The sequence below is a fragment of the Camelina sativa genome, chromosome 1, assembly GCF_030686135.1.
Source record: "Camelina sativa cultivar CO46 ecotype springtype chromosome 1, ASM3068613v1".
Classification (NCBI taxonomy): domain Eukaryota; kingdom Viridiplantae; phylum Streptophyta; class Magnoliopsida; order Brassicales; family Brassicaceae; genus Camelina; species Camelina sativa.
The window spans coordinates 13,939,297-13,960,034 of record NC_141880.1 but is presented as its reverse complement, the minus strand read 5'-3'; the positions used below and the strand labels follow the sequence as shown (position 1 = coordinate 13,960,034).

The window sequence follows — 20,738 nt, the reverse complement described above, 5'->3', positions numbered from 1 at the left end:
CATTTTCAAGAAAGTGTAGCCAAAACTACAAGGCCCATGAAAGCCCAATTAGGAAAAAAAGAGAGGACTCATAAATATTCCGGTAACGGTAATCCGCCGGCATGAAACCTAAATTGAAAATTACCTTCTTGCCACAAGATTCGATTTTTCCGCCAACCCGTTCTCCAGAAAGCTTGGAACTTTACTAGTGGAAAAAGTAAAAAGAGAGAGCCTTGTGTTTAGTTCTGAGCCTTGTCTTTGTCCGTGAGACGTGGAAGACCGATCTCCATCAGAAAAAATGAGAACCCTTTCTTCCATGTACACACTCTTTGCCTCTTCTTCTATACCTTTCCTCTGACGTGTTTCCTCTTCTTATTCTGGGTTTTGGGGTTTACCAGACAAAACGCCAAAGAACAACTTTTTTTTTTTCTGAGAGGGATTAGGGTTTATCGGGATTCGAAACGATTTTTGTAGAAGATGACAAGAGTCAAGACGAAACTAGACGATGATCTGTCGTCTCCTTGGTTTTATACTGTTTGTACCATGGGAGGAATGCTTAGTGCCGGAACTACCCATTTGGCTATAACCCCTCTTGATGTCCTCAAAGTCAATATGCAGGTTTGTGAATCCTTTCTCTGTTTCTTGATTTCATCTTTATATATTCTTTAAGTCACTTGTCTTGTTAGGTTGTATAATGATGGATAGAACTGCTAAATTTAGGATCTTTTTGCTCAAATTGGTATCATTCAGTCAATGAGGATCGATCATTCTGTCTCTTGTAGGTGAATCCACTGAAGTATCATAGCATTCCTTCCGGTTTCTCCACTCTATTAAGAGAGCATGGCCGTTCCTATCTTTGGAGAGGTTGGTCAGGGAAGCTATTAGGCTATGGTGTTCAAGGTGGATGCAGATTTGGACTCTATGAGTACTTCAAGACACTCTACAGCAATGTGTTGCCTAATCATAACAGAACTTCCATATATTTTCTCAGCAGTGCTTCTGCTCAGGTATTCGCCGATATGGCTTTGTGTCCTTTTGAAGCTATTAAAGTTAGAATTCAGACGCAGCCTCTGTTCGCAAAAGGTTTGCTTGATGGATTTCCAAGAGTATATAGAAGTGAAGGTCTTGCTGGGTAAGCCCTTTGTCACAGAATCATTTTGCTTGGCTGTATCACTTAGTATTTGCTTTTTTAAGTCTTTATCTCTCCATATGCAGCTTCCACAGGGGACTTTTTCCGCTCTGGTGTCGCAATCTTCCATGTAATGTTACTGCTTCGACAATCACTAAATCAATTTGAACTTCATCATCTCTCTGCATCATCTAAAACCTTCAGTTATATAATCAAATTGTTCAATTTGAGGCATTAGCTGTGAGGATATGAAACAAGTACTTGAGCTATATAGATGCACACTAGCCTTTTCGTAGACTTGGTTGTGTTCTCTACCAAAAACCATATCTTGTTGATTTCGATGTTTGTGCCTTGTTTCAGTTTCTATGGTGATGTTCTCGACATTTGAGCAGTCAGTTGAGTTTATATATCAAAAGATTATCCAAAAGAGGAAGCAAGATTGCTCTAAAGCTCAACAACTAGGTGTTACATGTCTTGCTGGCTATACTGCTGGAGCCGTAGGTACAGTCATCTCTAACCCCGCAGATGTGGTTCTTTCGTCTCTATACAACAACAAAGCCAAGAATGTGCTGCAGGTAAGACTCTTAACCGTCACTGTTTTAATATCTGAATTCCATTTTCGCTGTTTTTCATACCATCGCGCAGACTGCAGAGTATTCTAAATTGATGTTGGTTATTTTGCTTGAGCTACAGGCTGTGAGGAACATTGGGTTTGTTGGTCTTTTCACTAGAAGTCTTCCTGTTCGGATCACGATTGTTGGACCTGTCATTACCTTGCAATGGTTCTTTTATGACGCCATCAAAGTCTTAAGTGGATTGTAAGTTGACATCTCTCCAAATTTCCATATCAGAAGCTCTAATATCTCTGCTTCTATTCTCATCTAACCAGCTTGATTATACAAATTGTGAATAATATAGCCCTACAAGTGGAGGAGTGAGGAAACCAGTGGATGCAACAAAATTATCATTGTGAAGCTTAGAAGAGTATAGATTTATCTCTGTCAACATCAGAACCTGGAACTCAAAAAATATACTATCATGTAAGATTCTCTTGCAAGTAGATAACCCGAGCGTTGTGTAGCGGATGGAATAAGCGTTTTGAAAATTTTCGCTTAGTTCAATCCTTACCTGAAATTTGGATTGTAACTAAAGTGCTAATGACTGAGAATGATGTAAACAGAAACTATAATCTTTTAACTGATTGAGGTAAAAAGACAAGTGTCTCTGGTTTTATCTTTGTCATGTTGTGGACCAATTTTGACTGAGATGTTGCTGTTTTAGCTGATCTTTTGTGACTTCTCCAATATTATTATATTTTTCCTTTGGAATTTTGTTGTTGATAAGAAGATTGGATTAAATTATTGAAGCTAATCATGACTGAGCATCATGAAGGAATCTCTCCATTAAAAGTTAAACAGTGAAAAACCAATCAACTTTACCATTTCTCCAGAGCAGGTACAATGCATATTAATTATTAGGGTTAAGTTTAACCCTCAAACTAATAATTTCACTGTTCTGGGATGCCTTTATTAGGGTTAAGTTATACCCCCAATTTTGTTTTTGGAACAAAGCTTTTTATTGACCTATTTAGAAAAGAACAGGGGTGAACCTAACTATTGTTCTTTAGAAAAATGTTTTTTTTTTCTTTCTGTGTTTTGTGTTGGTGGTCAAACAAACAAACGAAAAGAATATACGATAATGATACCGACATGTGAGTTAGGTCGGCTGTGATGTTACAAACTCCTTATTGGGCTGGTTTCAATGGCCCTTTCTTAATCTCACACGTCTCTGTTTTGTATTTTTCGAAATAAATAAATTATACTACAGAGCGTGTGGCACATGCGGCGGTTTAGGATCTCTCCTCTTTCTCCAACGACACTTCCCAAAAACATCTTTGATTTCACACCATTTTTGCTTGCTTCTGAGTTCTGATCTTGATTTGAAGAAAATATTGTTCTAGTCATGGACCACGAAAGCATTGGCCTTTACCCTCTTCATCGTTGCAAAACCATTCACCTGGTTCGTTCCTTACAAACTGGAGATAAATAAATAAATGTGTGGTTCTTATTCTCTCTCTCTCTATCTCATGTTGCTGACGGGTTTTGTTTTGGTAGGTGAGACATGCTCAAGGGATTCATAATGTGGCCGGTGAAAAAGATCACAGTGCTTACTCTTCTGAGGATTACTTTGATGCCCGTCTTACCCCTCTTGGTTGGCAACAGGTACCGTTATCTATAATCTCTGTTCTCTTCTGTTCTGTTCTGTTCTGGTATGGATCTTATTGGCTCTTGTAACGATCTTGTCGTCATGATCATCATCTCTGCTCTATGGCTCAGGTTGATAATCTAAGGAACCATGTTAGAGAAGCTCAACTCTTAAACAAGGTTGAACTTGTCATTGTTTCACCTTTGCTTAGGTAAATACTTTTTCACACCTTCCTCTTGAAACAAAGTTACCACTTTGTGCTTAAGATAGATTATGTCTGCACCAACCATATAAAGACTCAGTTTTTATGATTTAAATGTAGAACTATACAAACAGCTGTTGGTGCTTTTGGAGGTGAAGAAGATAATGATGGAGCTGATGCAACACCGCTAATGGTGGCCAACGCTGGGAGCAGCGATCGTCCTGCGATTTCTAGCTTAAATGTCCCACCATTTCTTGCTGTTGAGCTATGCAGAGAAACTATGGTACACAGAAGTAATTAATGAGGGTGGTGTTAGTATAGACGGGTGATAATCACATTGTTAAAGATTTACTTTTTATGAATGTAGGGTGATCATCCTTGTGACAGGCGAAGAAGCGTCACAGAGTACAAGGCTCTCTTTCCCGCAATCGATTTCTCAATTGTACAAAAACATCTTATTTGGTTTAATATCGTCTTCTGAAATGTTGGCAAGTTGCTTATGCTAGGTTTCTCTATGGTTTTAGATTGAAAGCGACGAGGATGTTTTGTGGAAGCCGAGTCCAAGAGAGACCCCTGAAGAAGTTGCAGCCAGAGGTGTAGAGTTCGTCAAATGGTGAGTATTATTTTTGTTACTAATTTTCCCATGGAGATATGTATAGCTGAATCTCTCTACTGCCATTTGCTTTTGTGAAGGCTATGGACGAGGAAAGAGAAGGAGATCGCAGTTGTATCTCACAGCGGCTTCTTGCACGGTCTCTTGAGTTCTTTCGGGAAGGATTGTGCCGATGACATAAAGAAAGAGTTGTCTATACAGTAAGAGTTTAAACACAAACTTCCTGTCTACACGCATTAACCTTTTGTGTAACTTTAAGAATGCAGTATACTGTCTTACTAATCAAAAATCTCTAACTGTTTTCAGTTTCAAAAACTGTGAGCTTCGCTCAGTGGTCATCGTGGATCAAGGGTAAGCAGAAAATGTCCATAAGTTCTGACAGAATAGTAATAAGATTTGGGAGTGTTTTGCATTAATTATTATGTTGTTGGGAGTATAGGAACTTGGCGACTGATTCTGTAGAGACCACAAACTATCCTGGGAAGGTTCCTCAAGGACTTGATCATCCAAGTGGCTAAACGGCTGAGGAGTAAGCGAGAGCACAAGTTTCTGTGATTGTTTTCTTCCTTCTAAAAAGAATAAATTACATGATGCTTCTATTGGACTAGAATTTGGCATTTTTCAGTTATTGATGAAAAATATTGGTATGTAGGTTGACTTTGCTGCCAAATGAATTTTATTGATTATGATTGTTCTTACCCAAAATTCAGTGGTAGCTTTAATCATTTTGTCCATTTCGTTTTTAAGCAGTGATTATACAATTGTGAAAATAATAGCACCACAAGTGGATGAGTGGAGAAAATGGTAGATGCAACTAAATAAATGTGAAGCTTAGATGAGTAGATTTATCTCTATGAGCATCAGAACCAGAAACTTGTGAGTTGTTATGTAGGAAACTTGTGAGTTGTTATCAGTAAGTGTTAGTGAGCTGTAAATAGAAATTCTTGGGCTCTCCAAACCCATTAGTATGATATTATCCGCTCCCAAGTTGTTGGGTTTTATTGTTGTTGTTGTGGACCATCTTGTTTGAGAAGAGAATACTGAGATTTTCTTGTGTTTCGATTGCTCAAAAGCTCCCAAGTACTTGGAATCTTGGATTTGATATTTACCACCGGTTTTGGAGAAAAATTTACTCCACAGTTTTTGTGACTTTTTCATATTTTCATCTTTTGTATTTTGTGTTTTGAATTTTGTTATTTCGAAGAAAGATATATTCGACTATTTTATGACAGCTGTATAATGACTTTTCTTATGGCCGAGCATTTCAATAAAACAAAGAGAAAGTTCCAAAAAACTACACTCCGTTTTAATTAAATTATTTAGTTTATCCTTTGGTGTTGAGTAATTTTCTGATAATCTATTGAAGTAGATCAAAGTTTCATTTTTTTATAAGTTATATATATATATTCGGATTTTAGTATAATTATATTACATAGAGCGTTTCACCTTTTTCCCAACTCCATATCGGTTTGACAGCTCGTTCATGTGTTATGTCCGGAGTCCGGACGTTGGATCACATAACAAATATGAAATTATGTTGTTCCTCAACCTCGATCTATCATCTATGGATAAGATCTTATAAAGAACACTCAAACAATATAGAAGAGTTAAAAAGACAAACAGAATTGACGAGATTTGTTACTGAGATTTATCGAAAATGCAAAATTACAAAAAAAAAGAAGTAAATTGTGATGTCAAAAAAGAAAAAGAAAAAGAAAAAAGAAAGTACACAACTAAATTTGCACCACGTGCGAGACAAATGGAGTCTGCGATCTTACTCACAAACCGACAATGACATGTCTCACGCCTTTTAGTTCTTGTAAAAAAAAAGTGACTTTTTATTTTCTTCTTCTAACTTCTAACTATTGCTATTTGTAAAAAAAGTTGTATTATATTAGGCTTCACTACTAGTTATTCTAACCAAATTTTTTGACGATGAAATTTGAGTTATAATTATAGCTGCAACGTACCCAAACCAGAATGTTTTATTCATAAAATCTTATCTAGGTTCTAGCCAAAAAAAAATAATAAAAAATGAACAATCTTGATGAACCAATGTTGAACAGTCAAACTGTTTTTTTTTTTTTTTTTGAAGACCAAATAAGTTGTCCAGTGTTTCGTTCTGTTAACCAAAGCCATAAATCAACTCTTTAACAACTATAAGCATCTAATAATAATAATATGTTTGTTAATTATTATTAGCTAAGTTGGGCGACAAAAGCACAATCCAAATCCAACTCTTAAAAAAAGCTACTATGAAGTATGAACGTTAGGCTTATAATCAATCTCTTAAAAATAAGTTATCCTAAACAAAACGACAACAATTTTATACTACTACTACTTTCCTAGTTGCATTAATAATCATTAGTCATTACACACCACACCAGTAAAAGAAGATGATTAATTCAATAATTAAATGAGCAATTAACGAATGAAGAAGAAGAAGGTGAGACGAAACCGCGTAGAGAGAGAGCACTAAGAGCATGATTACTGGTGTAACTCTCTCAGTTACTCTCTGTATTGGGGTCCAAATTTGTAATATAAAACCCATATTTTAGTCCAACACGCAGAGTATCGGTTCTGTGGGAAGAATTTTGGAGCAACAGCTTAAGTAACGCGATGTGGCAGTTGGTGATTGGTGGATTCAGAAATATAAAAGGTAATTTTTTTTTCCTCATTTTTTTTATTCTTTCCCCACATCTCTCTTTTCTCTCGTCTCTCTCGTTTGGGGAGATAAACAGGCGATTCTTCTCCAACAGAAAAATCAACCGATTACCATCGAATCGTTGATTTTTCCGGCTAAATCTCGATGGTTGTTGGTCATACGGAGGGTAATTGGAGACTGAATTGGCGTAACTCAGCCTATTAGAGTTTGTCACTTCGGTTCTCAATCTTTGGCGACGGCGAATGTTTCACAGTGGTGGGACAACGATGGCGGATGATTGGTGGGACAACGGCGGATGTCCGGCGAGGTCCACCGTCCAGCGAATCGGAGAGATACGGTTCGTCTTCTAATCTATGATTGTTTGTGTAAACCCTAATTTATCACCGGTGGTCTTTAATTGTTAGGGTTTCATATTAAATTGATTGCTTGTTAGAATTGTTAAAATTTGATGTCGATTTGACTTATTAGGCATCGATTGTGAGATTAATTTGATGTTCACTTGGTTTTGAAATTTGTTTGTAGGATTTAGGGTTTCGGTTTAACTACTGATTATTGTCTGATAGTTTTTTATGAATGGGTAGCTTTTTGTTCTTGTTTTGTGTTATAGCTTTTGTGTAAGTTTGATGTTTGATGTAAGTTTAGTGTAAGTTTTGTGTAAGTTTAGTTTGATGTTTGATGTAAGTTTAGTGTAAGTTTTGTGTCAGTGTAAGTTTCGGTTTAACTACTGTTTTGTGTAAGTTTAGTTTGATGTTTAACAAGATTGTCCTGTTTTCTACGAGGTTCTTATGAACTGGATATAGCGGTTAAATGGTGAAGAGTGGTGTTCATGAAGTGGTTTAGCGGTTGGACAGTCAAAATTGATAAGGTATGGTCCTATATCTCTCTTATATGTTGTTGTATAATTTTGTCTGAGTTGTGATTGGTATGAATGAGTTGGTGTTATAGATTGTTCTTGTTCTTGTTCTACCTTGAAAAGGTTTGGTCCTCTATTATGTTTTTTTATAAAACTGTGAGTTCTTGTTCTATTTTGCTGTTTTCTTTTTTTGCTCAAGTGTTTTTAAATCTTTGGGAAACCCGATTGTTGTTCTTTTGCTTGTGAAGGTAAAAATTTGTTTTGATTTTGAATAAAAAGCATAATTACACTGGTTTATTGAGAAACATGATAGAATTTGAAATTAGTATTGACTTTAAACATCAACTTTTGGAAAATTTGGTACACATGTAGATTTACTGAAAAGTTATTCAGTTGTCTACTCATAGATTTATTGAAAAGTTTTTCTCTTCACATGTAGATTTACTGAAAAGTTTTTCAACTAAACACTCATTAGCCTTTTACTCAATAAACCTTTACTTTTTTTATCTAACCTTCAGTTTCAAAGCTAAACTAACCTTGAGTTCAATATAAACCCCCATTGTTAAACAATATAAACCCTCAAGCTACAAACCCTTTTCGTTAAACATAAGCTTTCATTAAACAAAAACAATGGATCCTAGAAATCCTTATCGTTTGTCAGATGAAAATTTTGTTGATCTTTTGAATTCTCAAAAAGTTCCCAACGTTTCTGATAATCCGAACCCTCCACATTCTGCTCAATCCTCTCAGCCGATTCAATTTAGCAACCCATTTTCTTCTCAGCCACCCCACTTTACCTCAACATTCTCTTCTCAGCCACCCCACTTTACCTCAACAGTCTCTTCTCAGCCACCCCATTTTAGCTCAACATGCTCTTCTCAGAATCTTAACTTTAGCCCAACATCCGATACTGAAGACTGTATTGAAGTTGAAAAGACTGAAGAAGACGGAGGCAGAGGAAGTTGGAAGAGGTGGACTGCAGAGGAGGATGTCAACCTCATAAGTGCTTGGTTAAACACAAGCAAGGATCCAGTTGTAAGTAATGAGCAGCGGAAATATAGTTTCTGGCAGAGAGTTGCAAAATATTACAAAGCAAATGATGGATCAGCCGCCTCAAACGCAAGAGAGCAATCACAATGTAAGGCTAGGTGGAACAAGATAAACCACCAAGTCAACAAGTTTGTGGGATGTTACGCACAAGCATGTACAAGAAGGAAGAGTGGAGAATCAGAAGATGATGTCTTGAGAATGGCGTATGAGCTTTACAATAACGACATGAAGAAGCCATTTCTCCTTGTACATTACTGGAGGGAGTTGAAGCACGGTCAGAAATGGATCACTGAAGAATGTAGCCACAAGCGGACTAAGCTTGCATCTGAGGCTCCTACTTCGAGCAATGATGGAGCTGAGAAGAGGCCTCCGGGGGTTAAAGCTGCTAAGAACAAAGGGAAAAGCCACAAGCGGACTAAGCTTGCATTTCTCAAGTTTTTTCTCTTCACTTTGCTCCTATCTTCACTACTCAAACTCCTCCTCTACCAAAGAAAACTCCTTCTCTATTAGAAAAAATCTTTCTCTATTACTCATTCTTTACTCAAACTTCCCATAAGCCTTCTACTATACCCAAATTGCCAAAAATGTCTAATTGGAGTTCCGATCAAGAAGTTGATGATATTGTAGAAGAGGAAGTTGATAGTATAGTGGAAGAGATCCAATACAACTACACTCATCCAGATGTACCACCAGCTCCAATAATCCGAAGAGTGCACATTGAGAGAGACCGCGAAGAAGGCCACACTCGGTTGTGGAATGATTATTTTAGTGATAATCCGACTTACACTAACGATATGTTCCGTCGTCGCTTTAGAATGAACAAACCATTGTTCTTTTGTATTGTTACCGCTATTGAGAATGGAGTACCATACTTCAGACAAAGGCGAGATGCTACTGGAAGGCTTGGTCTTTCTGCACTTCAAAAATGTACGGCAGCTATTCGTTTGATGGCTTACGGATATTCGGCAGATGCGGTGGATGAATATTTACGACTCGCTGAAACAACCTCCCACAAATGCCTTCTACATTTTGTCGAGGGAGTTATAAATCTTTTTGGCAACGAGTATCTCAGAAGACATACAGCGGAAGACCTTCAACGATTACTGAATATTGGAGAACAACGCGGTTTCCCCGGAATGATAGAGAGCATAGATTGTATGCATTGGGAGTGGAAGAATTGTCCCACTGCATGGAAAGGACAATATACACGTGGATCTGGTAAACCGTCAATCGTACTAGAGGCTGTGGCATCACAAGATTTAAAGATTTGGCACGCATTTTTTGGACCACCGGGTTCGTTAAATGATATCAACGTCTTGGACCGCTCCCCGGTGTTTGATGATATCCTAGAGGGTCGAGCTCCGAGAGTTAGATACGTTGTCAATGGACGACAATACAAAATGGCGTACTACCTCACGGACGGTATCTATCCCAAATGGGCAACTTTCATCCAATCCATTACACTTCCACGTGGTCGAAAAGCAAAACTCTTTGCTCAATGGCAAGAAGGATGTCGTAAAGATGTAGAGCGTGCATTTGGAGTCTTGCAAGCTCGATTTGCAATCGTGAAGAATTCCGCACTTTTTGGGATAAAGGAAAAATAGGGAAAATAATGAGAGCATCTATCATCCTGCATAACATGATAGTGGAAGACGAACGACATGACTACAATTTCTACGAACCAACGGAATTCCATCACGAAGAAGGAAGCGGAAGTTCTCATGTCGATTTATCATATTCTACAGATATGCCAACAAATCTACATAATATGATGAGCATTCGAAATGATGTTCATGATACACAAATGCATGATCTTTTGCAAAAAGACTTGATTGAGCATATCTGGCAAAAATTTGGTGCAAGCGCACAATAAATCTTATTCCAAATTTTGTTTAATATGTTTAATATTTTGAATTTTATAATTTATGTTTAATATTCCGAATTTTGTAAAATATGTTTAATATTCCGAATTCTGTAAAATTTTATTGTTTTCTGTTTAATGTAATATAAATAATATAAATATTTTTTATACATGATAGATTAGTAAAATTTTATAATTAATTAACAAAAAATTAAAAAATATATTATTTAATTCTTCATTGGATTACTCTAATGGAGGGATGATTTTGGTTAAGTTTTAAGTGGGTTACTTTAATTATTTTAGTATTAATTATATGATTAATTAATCCTTGAGTAACCCTTTCTTCTCTGCACCATCCTCTCCTCATCATTTTACAAATCCACAAAAAATAGAATCATTCTTTTACACTCATGCTGATGATTCAACGAATCCATTTTACCCAACCAGAAACAGCAACACACAAAGTTATATAAATACTTTTTTATAAAAATAACGTTAGAAAGAAACCATTTTTTTTCTTTTTGTTATTGACTTTAAACAAAAACTAATCTTCGAATAATATTTATCTTTCTTCGTCTTCTTCTTCTTCTTCTTCATCTTCATCTCCTCCCAGAAAAATAATCAGATTTCTTAATCTTAATCCTAATCCTAATCCTAATCAATACCATCGTTTCTTCTGGCTGTTCCGGTACTAGATCCTCTGTTTCTTGATGTTTCTTTATTTACCTATTGATTCTTTTTTTTTTTTTTTTTTTTTTTTTTTGTGTATGGGATCTATCCATCTATAATATTGGTAAAAATGGTCGATGAACATTTAATGAAACTTCTCCTGAATAACGACTTTTCAGCAACTCTTGTCTTGTCTTTTTTTTTCTGGTTCTTTAATATTGATTATATTATGTTTTTGAAGCTTGATCTGATTTGGGTTTTCTGATATGGTTCCAAAGTTTGATACTTTTTTTTTTCTGATTTGAGTTTGTTTGTTTATGTTTCTTTTTATTTTTTGATAAAAGTATCGTTGGATGAGGAGAAGAAGAAAGTGAGAAACTTGTGGGGAAAAAAATAGAGAGATTGTTTCATGGGCAATTCATGCCGTGGTTCTTTCAAGGACAAAATCTACGAGGGCAATCATAATACTAGGCCCGAGGAGAATTCCAAATCCACCACCACTGTTTCCTCTGATCATTCTCCTACCGCCCCCACCACAGAACAACAAGATTTCTCCAAAGAAGCTCACAAACAAGACAACAACAACAACAACAACAATCCAGCTCTTGTGATTCCTGTTAAAGAACCTATTATGCGGCGTAACGTTGACAACCAAGCTTACTATGTTCTTGGTCACAAGACTCCTAACATCCGTGATCTTTACACCTTGAGCCGTAAGCTAGGACAAGGACAATTCGGGACGACGTATTTGTGTACCGAGGTTTCCACGGGTGTTGATTATGCGTGTAAGTCTATATCAAAGAGGAAACTGATATCTAAAGAAGATGTTGAGGATGTTAGGAGGGAGATTCAGATAATGCATCATTTAGCTGGTCACAAGAACATTGTTACCATTAAAGGAGCTTATGAGGATCCTTTGTATGTTCACATTGTTATGGAGCTTTGTGCTGGTGGTGAGTTGTTTGATAGGATTATTCAAAGAGGGCATTACAGCGAGAGGAAAGCTGCCGAGTTGACCAAGATCATTGTCGGTGTTGTTGAGGCGTGTCATTCGCTTGGTGTTATGCATAGAGACTTGAAGCCTGAGAATTTCTTGTTGGTTAATAAGGATGATGACTTCTCTCTTAAGGCCATTGATTTTGGTCTCTCTGTTTTCTTCAAACCAGGTAATGTGGTATCTAGTTTAAAGTGTCTAAGCATCTTAGTTAAATCATAGAGCTTTTGATATACAAACATTTGATTTGATCTCTAGAGTGCTCCATTTGTTATGCTTAATGTAATTTTGTATTCTAATGTCAGGCCAAACATTCAAAGATGTTGTTGGAAGTCCATACTATGTTGCTCCTGAGGTTCTTCTCAAACATTATGGTCCAGAAGCTGATGTGTGGACTGCTGGTGTTATACTCTACATTTTACTAAGTGGTGTCCCTCCTTTTTGGGCAGGTATGTGCAAATGGCTTATAGCCGTTTCGATGCGTTCGCTTAATGCCATTGACAAGGTTTGCTGAAGTTTGGTTTTGTGTTTTTTTTTGGAATCAGAAACACAGCAAGGAATATTTGATGCTGTGTTGAAGGGATATATCGACTTTGACTCAGACCCGTGGCCTGTCATATCCGACAGTGCTAAAGATCTGATCCGGAAGATGTTATGCTCTAGCCCCTCTGACCGCTTGACTGCTCATGAAGTTTTGCGTACGTATTTATCTACACTTAAATAAATGGTTACTTTTGGTAACATTAGACTATATATCTCTTTTTTTTGCAGGTCATCCATGGATCTGTGAGAACGGAGTTGCACCTGACAGAGCACTTGATCCAGCTGTTTTGTCTCGTCTAAAACAGTTTTCTGCAATGAATAAATTAAAAAAGATGGCTTTAAAGGTCAGTATGTAGTTTAAATGTCTCTGCATCACGTTAATTTGAGATATGTTTACTCATATTACTTATTATGGAAATGATCAGGTGATAGCTGAGAGCCTCTCAGAAGAAGAGATTGCGGGTTTAAGAGCAATGTTTGAGGCAATGGATACGGATAACAGTGGTGCAATCACTTTTGATGAACTCAAAGCTGGCTTGAGAAGATATGGTTCAACCTTGAAAGATACCGAGATCCGAGATCTTATGGAAGCGGTAAAAATGCATGCTTTTGAGAAATATACTATTTCATTTCACTATATAGATGTCAGTAACCTTATTCTGTCTTGTGTCTTAGGCTGATGTGGACAACAGCGGTACAATAGATTATAGCGAGTTTATTGCAGCGACGATCCATCTGAATAAGCTAGAGAGAGAAGAGCATCTTGTCTCTGCATTTCAGTACTTTGATAAAGATGGAAGTGGTTACATCACCATTGATGAGCTGGAACAATCATGCATTGAACATGGGATGACCGATGTTTTTCTTGAAGACGTAATCAAAGAAGTAGATCAAGACAACGTAAGCTTTGCCTCTTGACATGATTCTTCCGATCTTCACCATTGGCATTTGCTGATAATGTTTCGGTTCTTGTTTCTTACAGGATGGTCGGATTGATTATGAAGAATTTGTTGCGATGATGCAAAAGGGAAATGCTGGTGTTGGGAGAAGAACAATGAAAAATAGCCTAAACATCAGCATGAGAGATGTGTAGGCACATTACACACAACGTTTTTATACCGTTTGCTTGGTGAGGCTGCAAATGTTTCCATGGAACCAACATTTGCAATCTTTAAACACAGATGAGGAGGAAGAGAAACAAGATTCTTAGCTGCAGCGAATCGACTGTATGATTAAAAATATGGTTGGATGAACAAAAGTGTTTCGTTCTGTTTCATCAGTAGCTGTGAGGATTACTCCATTTTCTCTCTGTTTTGTTTGTTTGTTTGTAACAATTGTTAAAAGAGTTTGGCCGGTGAGCTTTGTTTCATCTCCATCGTTGAAAGCTTTGACCCTTGTTGGGTTTTTGAGAGATCAATCATCATCCAATATAGTACAAGTATGATAAAAGTTGTGTGACAATATGAATATAATCTTCCACCGTCTACTAATTACTTTCTCTAGTTACATTTGATTTTGAATAAGCAAGTACATAAACCTATACACACATGAGTGTATATATTATGGACATAATACATGTATGTTTATTTATGTAAGAAAAGAGAAATAAATGATGTAAAATGTGGATCACTAAACAAGTCTCAATCATATAATAAAAGTGAAGTCTTGGAACCAAACTTAAGGTTGTTCGAAACAATCAAATCATACATTGGTCCCGATGTGGTAGATTGGAACATGACAGGGAAACCATGTGCTCCCCACTTATTTATATATCTATGCTTCATATACTGTCCACAGCACAATGCACATGCAATTGCGTTATTTATGTCACTTTCTATAATTATTTCAAAAAAAAATGGTGAAATAGATGGATTCATTTAACGTGATATTAGTAATCATTTTTTATACTCTTAACTTACAACATGAGCAAAAAGTACAGTTGTGTTTACAAAAATGATATTTTTTTTGGTGTGAACAAGGCAAGTCTCTTAGATTTTATTAAAATAGAAACTCAAAATTACAAACGAACCGACTAAAGGAACGCAGTTCCACTAACATTCTCCATACAAATCAAAACAACAGAAGAGGGACAAACCTCCAATAATTGCAGCCCTAGCGGCTGAGAGAAAGCATAGTTCGCCAAACCGTCAGCAAGTCGGTTAGTCTTCCTATACACATGAGAAATTCGGACTGTCGAGTCCTTCGAAAGTAAGCCATAGCACAAACGCACTAGGAATGACAAAAGATGTGTATCACCAATCCCTGTCTTGAGAAAACCGACCACCAATTCCGAATCCACCTCCAGTTCCAACCGAGTGATTCGGCGTTCCCAAGCAATAACCAACCCGTAATATATGCCCCATAACTCCGCCAATAGAGCAGAACAAACACCAATGTTAAAGACAAATCCGCCTATCCAACCCCCGTCCTTATCTCTCAAGACCCCCCAGCTGTAGCGAAGCCAGGATTACCTCGAGAGGCACCATCAGTATTGAGTTTGACCCAGTCGCCTTGCGGACGTGTCCATGCAATGTTCCGCACCACCCGATCTCCAGGACATCTCCCCAGCCCCGCCAAAGACTGAGCGTTAACCACTTCCTTTGCTACATCCTTAACAAAATGAACCCGATCCTGACACTTTCTGGTCTCCCCAAATACATTATGACATCGCCATTTCCACCCCCACCACGCTGCCATCCCAAAAACAGTAGCCCAGGGCACTGCATAATGTACCGATACATCGCCAAAATTTGTGTAGATCCACTCCAATAAGGTTTGGTGAAAAAGCAGAGCACACCTCTCAGGTGCTACAATACGTCTCCACAAACCCGACATCGCCGGACAATCTCTTAGCACATGAAGAATGGCCTCCTCCCCACCCTTACACACTTGAAAAATTCCAGAGTCGCTCAGATGCCGCCTGAATCTTTCAGCATTAGTCATAAGGACCTGATTTGCAACCAACCAGAAAAAAACCTTAACCCTCTCTGGTATAACTACTCTCCACAACCGACCAAAGAAGCACTCCATACGTAAATGAGGGTCCTGACTGCGAGTTAAAAAGAAATAAGCTGAGCTTACAGTGAACCGTCCGTCCTGACTTGCACTCCAGGCCACTCTATCTTTCGCTCCAGTGACAGAATCAACCACCACTGCAGCCAGGCGTAGCACAACTATCGGGGGAACAATAGGTGTGATCCTAGCCAAGTCCCATCCGACACCCTCCATCCAATAATCCTTCACCTGTAAATCCTCCCAATCGGCTGGTATGTCTCGGGAAGCCACACTCAACAGTGGCTCAGTATCCAACCAGCAGTTCTTCCAGAATTTTATACTACTACCGTCACCCAGCACCCATCTTAGACCTGGAAACACAACATCCCGCAGACCCGTTCCTACACTTCTTCACGTAGAAGACCATGTACTTTTCACCCGAGTCCAAGAAGTATCTCTAAACTCCCCAACCTTATACTTGATCCGCAATACACGTGACCACAAACTGATTGGATCATGTAACATCCGCCATCCTATCTTAGCTATCAGCGCCTTATTCATCACTTTAGAAGACTTAATCACCAACCCACCTTTGTTCTTAGGTAGACAAATACGTTGCCAAGCCACCAGATGTTGTTTCTTCTTCTCAGCGGTACTCCCCCAAATAAACTCTCGTGAGACCGTATCCAACCTTTTGAGAATAGATTTTGGTAGGATAATGGTACTCATCGAGTGAACTGGTATTGATGACAGAACATATTTGGTCAAGGTTATACGGCCTGCCATGCTCAACACCTTCCCTTTCCATCCTGAAAGTTTTGTTGAGACCCTCTCCAAAACACTCCCATACATATCCTTACTAATCCTCTTGTGAAGAATAGGCATACCTAAGTACTTGCCTAAATTCGTTGTACTCTGGATCCCACTCTCCACACTTATCAAATGCCCTAGCTCCCGACCCACATTCGTAGAAAAGTAAATCTTAGATTTCTCCAAGCTTACCTTTTGTCCTGATGCCACACAGAAAGTCTCCAACACCTTTCTGATCACTCTTATTTGAGCTACCAAAGCTTCTGCAAATAAGATTAGGTCATCTGCAAAACAAAGGTGTGAAAGCTTAGCCCCCCCCCCCCTAGACAAACTGAATGGCTTCCACTCCTTCAATCCAATAGACCTATCAATTTGATGGCACAACCTCTCAAGACACAACACAAAGAGGTTAGGAGATAGGGGATCTCCCTGGCGAAGCCCACGACATGGTCATAAAGCGTTTGTCTTCTCCCCATTCAGCAATAATGTCATCGAAGGACCTGTCACACACGCCATAATCCATTGTATCCATTGTTCTGGGAGTCTCGCTTCTTTCAAGGTATCCTCAAGGAAATCCCACCGCACCCTGTCATAGGATTTCTTCAGATCAAGCTTGAGAAGCATCCACCCTTTAGACCCTTTCTTCCTACGCATTGAATGCACTACTTCCTGGACAATAATTATATTATCCGTGCTAAGACGTCCTGGGATAAAGCTAGACTGAGCAGGACCTATCAGTAGTGACATCACTCCCTGCAACCTCATCACCATGGTCTTTGTAATAGTCTTGAATAAAACATTACACAAGCTTATTGGTCGAAAGTGTTTAACTGACTCTGGCTTCTGATTCTTAGCAATAAGAACTACAAGCACATCATTCGTGTCAGCTGGAAGCTCCCCTGATGTAAAGAAACTCAACACAAAACGAACCACTGACTCTCCAACGGTATCCCAACAATCCTGATAAAACACTGGTTGATATCCATCAGGCCCATGTGCCTTGTACTTTCCCATACACAACAACCAGATGGATTTTCTCAGCATCCCTCTCCACCATAACATATACAAACTGATTAGAAGATTGTAAAATCTCAATCTCACCAACATCCGACCGCCACAACAGCCAAATCCCCCCACTCTGATCCACTGCATCAACTCTAAAAGATTTGTCAAACCCCAAGCTGTGACAAATCCTCTGCGCCCTATCACTACTCACATGAGTTTCAAACAAGGCTAACACATCCGACTTGAACCTTTTCAACAAATACCGTATAGAACGACGAAAATTTGGTTTATTTGCCCCCCGGGAATTCCAAAATAAACAATTCATTAAGAAGATAAGGCAACGAGCTCGAACTACCGGGGCAAGCTGTTAGTCTCGCCTCTCTGCAACCATCCAATCTAGCGGATCCCGATTGTCAACCAGCACTATAGCCGATTGTTTCGCCTATTTCTCGGCCACCATACCCATCGTCGTATCAACAACCGAATGCGGAGGAGAATCAGCCGTACACCCCTCCGGCCTACCCAACCCATCAAACACTCCGCCTGCACGACCAAGGACATCCCGCTCTACTCGCAGCCGCTTCCCAAATTCTGACAGTTCAACTTCTCCTTTTGATGGACCGTAAACGAGTCCTCTCATGGGCTTATTATTTCCATTCTTTGAATTCTGGTCCATTAGTACCTTTAGTTAATGGGCCTCCTTTATTCTTCTCTCTTGGGCCACCCCTAACACCTCCTCTATTAGTCAACGTTGGGCCCTTACCTATTCTTTCCTTCACTTGACCCCCACTCCTCATATCAAACCGAACATTCGAAATTGGAATATTTTTTTTATTCAAATCCGATAATCCCGCGTTCCCTATAGTAACTACGGAATCGCAATCTTCACCTAACCTTCCAAATTTGTTGGAAACAACAATATTTGCGGGATTCTTGGCAATCAAAATCTCCTCCCGAGATTTGCTGGATCCCCTGTTTGATCCTCCAGCCGTGAAGGCAACAGCCGTCGTCAGTGATCTCGACCTCCCCCCCCCCCCCCCCCCCCGAACGTCAAACTGGCGTGAAACCATCCCTACCCTGCTCAACCACTGGAGGGTCAGCACTAGGTACATCCGGAACAGCCACAATTGTCATCTCTACACTCTTCGTAGGGCAATTATGCACAACATGACCGAACAGACCACATAGCGAACAAATGTTCGTCAAACCCTCATAGGACACAAAATAGTGACCCCCATTAATCAGAATGGATCCTTTCAGTGGTTTCTTTAGGTTGACTTCTACACAGATGCGGGCAAAACGTCCTCTTTCAAAGTTCAGCGTTGTTAGATCAACTTTAATCGGACGTCCTAGTCCTTTTGACAAGCTCATCAGAATTGCTCTATGATAGAAATTATACGTAAGGTTAGAAACCCTCACCCAAACTGGGGTTGTGACAATCTCATCCACCAGTGGATCGAATTCCGGGGTCCATGCTTGGACCATAAGATAGCTTCCAAACACACGCCATGGTCCCCCTGTGAGCGCTGCCAAATATTCCACCTCCGAACCAAACCTAACCAGAAAGAACTGTCTTGGTAGATCCATCACATGGAGCTCTCCGGACAGTTTCCATAACTCCCGTAGTCGCTTAGACAATACCGAGATGTTAACACTCCTACCCAAAACCTTCACAATCATGCAGTGCCTCCACAATCCATTCATCGCCTTCAACACCTCCGGTTCTATAGTCACCACCGGCTCCCCATCCTCCCCAGATGGAAACTCCAACCGAACCTTCTGCTCCACAAACTCATCGTCTAACACTGCCTCTGGAGTCAACCTACCTCCCAAATTACCCCCAATAACCTTATCTACCCACGACTGTCGAAGATCCGGTGGATCACCCGGCGGCCGATCACGCTCCCCTACCTCCATCATCGTAGCCTCATTCTCTCCGAAAACCCTAGACGTCATTTTTATTCAACTCAAACGCTGTTTTTTTTGTTTACAAAAATGATATGACACATGAACTTGTATGCTTACAAAAAAAAAAAAGAGACAAATCATTAATCATTTTTTATGTTTGAATCAAAATGTAGTAATGTGATGTATATGTCATATTCTGTTCTTTTGATGAGAAAAGTTAAATTCTAAGTTTGCTTTACAAAAATATTGTATAATTAATATTGAAATATTTTTTAGAAACATACGAAAACTATAACAACGGGCAACACTAGGAAAGTTATTAAAAAAAAAATCAGCAGCCGTTACAAGAAAATAAGACAATGAACCGGACGTACAAAAAAAATACATGAACCGGACGTAGAAGATTAGGGTTTTGAGTTATATATGCCGCCTCCCTAAGTCCTAACATCTACTATATAAATAAACGCAGCTACTCTTATCTCTCTAATATCTCTCTTATATGTTTAGTATTTGATATGATTCTCCATGTTCACCAGTAATCTTTGTTTTAATTTGTGTCTAGAAGTTTATTATCTCCGATGAAGAAGCAATCCCATAAGATAGGAAGTGCCGTATGACACTTTACACAACAGTGGACTGAACGAGGATTGCATCCGGTAGTTACACCCATCCCCCGGTCAGTGTTCCCGATCCAGTTAAGGTCGGGTTCGAGCTGCTCGGCCGGGTTATCTACCGTACTTCCCAACCGTTCTGTGTCCGCTGTGTGGGTGATTTGACACGGGTTCGCTGAGGCTTTTATTTTATTTTATATTAGTTTATGATATGAACTTGTCCGATGCCACGTCGACGGTAGCTCTTTGTGGCTGTGATCCTCGATGCTACATTGGACGTATACAAATGTTCGTGTTTCGCTTACTGATAGGAACCTGTGGATCTTTGAATTATTATACGATCTACGGAGCCATTTCGGCGATTACATTTTAGATTTTTAAAACCAATTAATTTTGATATTTGATTATTGGGAAGGTTACCGATGATGATTATTGCTAAAATATGGAATTACCGTCTGAGTTTTATACTCTTTGATGTGAAAAACGCTGGCTTACTGAGGCTTCCCTATATATATAATTTTATTTAATTTCGATACTTATTAGATGGGCAAAGTGCCTTTGAGAGATCAGAGCAGCGAGAATTCAAATGCTGTTCTTGTTCCGTTGCAGGCATAAATCGAAACCCATTGGTCTTTTCTCTATTTCCT

The 20,738-nt window shown here is 38.9% G+C and overlaps 5 protein-coding genes, 3 non-coding genes and 1 pseudogene across 8 annotated transcripts; 7 read left to right on the top strand and 2 right to left on the bottom strand.

The window, feature by feature from the left end:
- Nucleotides 1-60: 60 nt before the first annotated feature.
- Nucleotides 61-2,343, top strand: LOC104791205 (mitochondrial phosphate carrier protein 1, mitochondrial). The gene is made up of 6 exons (XM_010517042.3): nt 61-597; nt 762-1,111; nt 1,195-1,238; nt 1,469-1,683; nt 1,802-1,926; nt 2,027-2,343. Exons 1-6 carry the CDS (start codon nt 457-459, stop codon nt 2,079-2,081), a joined length of 930 nt encoding a protein of 309 aa, XP_010515344.1. The 5' UTR covers nt 61-456; the 3' UTR covers nt 2,082-2,343.
- A 342-nt stretch (nt 2,344-2,685) lies between these two features.
- Nucleotides 2,686-4,833, top strand: LOC104791196 (phosphoglycerate mutase-like protein). Its single transcript, XM_010517031.3, has 9 exons — nt 2,686-3,127; nt 3,223-3,330; nt 3,445-3,524; nt 3,636-3,798; nt 3,883-3,957; nt 4,040-4,128; nt 4,209-4,328; nt 4,435-4,479; nt 4,568-4,833. Exons 1-9 carry the CDS (start codon nt 3,071-3,073, stop codon nt 4,644-4,646), a joined length of 816 nt encoding a protein of 271 aa, XP_010515333.1. The 5' UTR covers nt 2,686-3,070; the 3' UTR covers nt 4,647-4,833.
- A 4,447-nt stretch (nt 4,834-9,280) lies between these two features.
- Nucleotides 9,281-10,300, top strand: LOC147949906 (uncharacterized). Its single transcript, XM_087511272.1, has one exon. The coding sequence runs from the start codon at nt 9,281-9,283 to the stop codon at nt 10,298-10,300; it is 1,020 nt and encodes a 339-aa protein (XP_087367398.1).
- A 560-nt stretch (nt 10,301-10,860) lies between these two features.
- LOC104791187 (calcium-dependent protein kinase 6) lies at nt 10,861-14,180 on the top strand. Its single transcript, XM_010517019.3, has 8 exons — nt 10,861-11,245; nt 11,571-12,392; nt 12,526-12,669; nt 12,766-12,918; nt 12,992-13,107; nt 13,189-13,356; nt 13,439-13,663; nt 13,746-14,180. Exons 2-8 carry the CDS (start codon nt 11,636-11,638, stop codon nt 13,854-13,856), a joined length of 1,674 nt encoding a protein of 557 aa, XP_010515321.2. The 5' UTR covers nt 10,861-11,245; nt 11,571-11,635; the 3' UTR covers nt 13,857-14,180.
- Nucleotides 14,181-18,622: 4,442 nt separating this feature from the next.
- Nucleotides 18,623-19,528, bottom strand: LOC104708268 (uncharacterized). The gene has a single exon (XM_010424818.1). It carries the CDS (start codon nt 19,526-19,528, stop codon nt 18,623-18,625), a length of 906 nt encoding a protein of 301 aa, XP_010423120.1.
- Nucleotides 19,529-20,053: 525 nt separating this feature from the next.
- On the top strand, nt 20,054-20,119 carry LOC147949905 (small nucleolar RNA U49). The gene has a single exon (XR_015565690.1). It is a non-coding gene; the product is annotated as a small nucleolar RNA U49 (small nucleolar RNA).
- A 190-nt stretch (nt 20,120-20,309) lies between these two features.
- On the top strand, nt 20,310-20,461 carry LOC147949904 (small nucleolar RNA snoR2/U65). Its single transcript, XR_015565683.1, has one exon. It is a non-coding gene; the product is annotated as a small nucleolar RNA snoR2/U65 (small nucleolar RNA).
- Nucleotides 20,462-20,510: 49 nt separating this feature from the next.
- On the top strand, nt 20,511-20,591 carry LOC147949903 (small nucleolar RNA snoZ7/snoR77). Its single transcript, XR_015565632.1, has one exon. It is a non-coding gene; the product is annotated as a small nucleolar RNA snoZ7/snoR77 (small nucleolar RNA).
- Nucleotides 20,540-20,718, bottom strand: LOC147949902 (uncharacterized; annotated as a pseudogene).
- Between the last annotated feature and the right edge of the window lie 20 nt (nt 20,719-20,738).

Bases quoted from the DNA above. Each gene is read 5' to 3' on its own strand.
- LOC104791205 (XM_010517042.3), top strand. From the start codon at position 457: ATGACAAGAGTCAAGACGAAACTAGACGATGATCTGTCGTCTCCTTGG. The intron at 1,239-1,468 runs GTAATGTTACTG...GCCTTGTTTCAG, and splicing joins CTGGTGTCGCAATCTTCCAT to TTTCTATGGTGATGTTCTCG. The intron at 1,927-2,026 runs GTAAGTTGACAT...TGAATAATATAG, and splicing joins ATCAAAGTCTTAAGTGGATT to CCCTACAAGTGGAGGAGTGA.
- LOC104791196 (XM_010517031.3), top strand. From the start codon at position 3,071: ATGGACCACGAAAGCATTGGCCTTTACCCTCTTCATCGTTGCAAAACC. The intron at 3,128-3,222 runs GTTCGTTCCTTA...TTGTTTTGGTAG, and splicing joins GTTGCAAAACCATTCACCTG to GTGAGACATGCTCAAGGGAT. The intron at 3,799-3,882 runs GTACACAGAAGT...TTATGAATGTAG, and splicing joins AGCTATGCAGAGAAACTATG to GGTGATCATCCTTGTGACAG.
- LOC104708268 (XM_010424818.1), bottom strand. From the start codon at position 19,528: ATGACGTCTAGGGTTTTCGGAGAGAATGAGGCTACGATGATGGAGGTA.
- LOC104791187 (XM_010517019.3), top strand. From the start codon at position 11,636: ATGGGCAATTCATGCCGTGGTTCTTTCAAGGACAAAATCTACGAGGGC. The intron at 13,108-13,188 runs GTCAGTATGTAG...GGAAATGATCAG, and splicing joins TAAAAAAGATGGCTTTAAAG to GTGATAGCTGAGAGCCTCTC. The intron at 13,357-13,438 runs GTAAAAATGCAT...CTTGTGTCTTAG, and splicing joins TCCGAGATCTTATGGAAGCG to GCTGATGTGGACAACAGCGG.
- LOC147949906 (XM_087511272.1), top strand. From the start codon at position 9,281: ATGTCTAATTGGAGTTCCGATCAAGAAGTTGATGATATTGTAGAAGAG.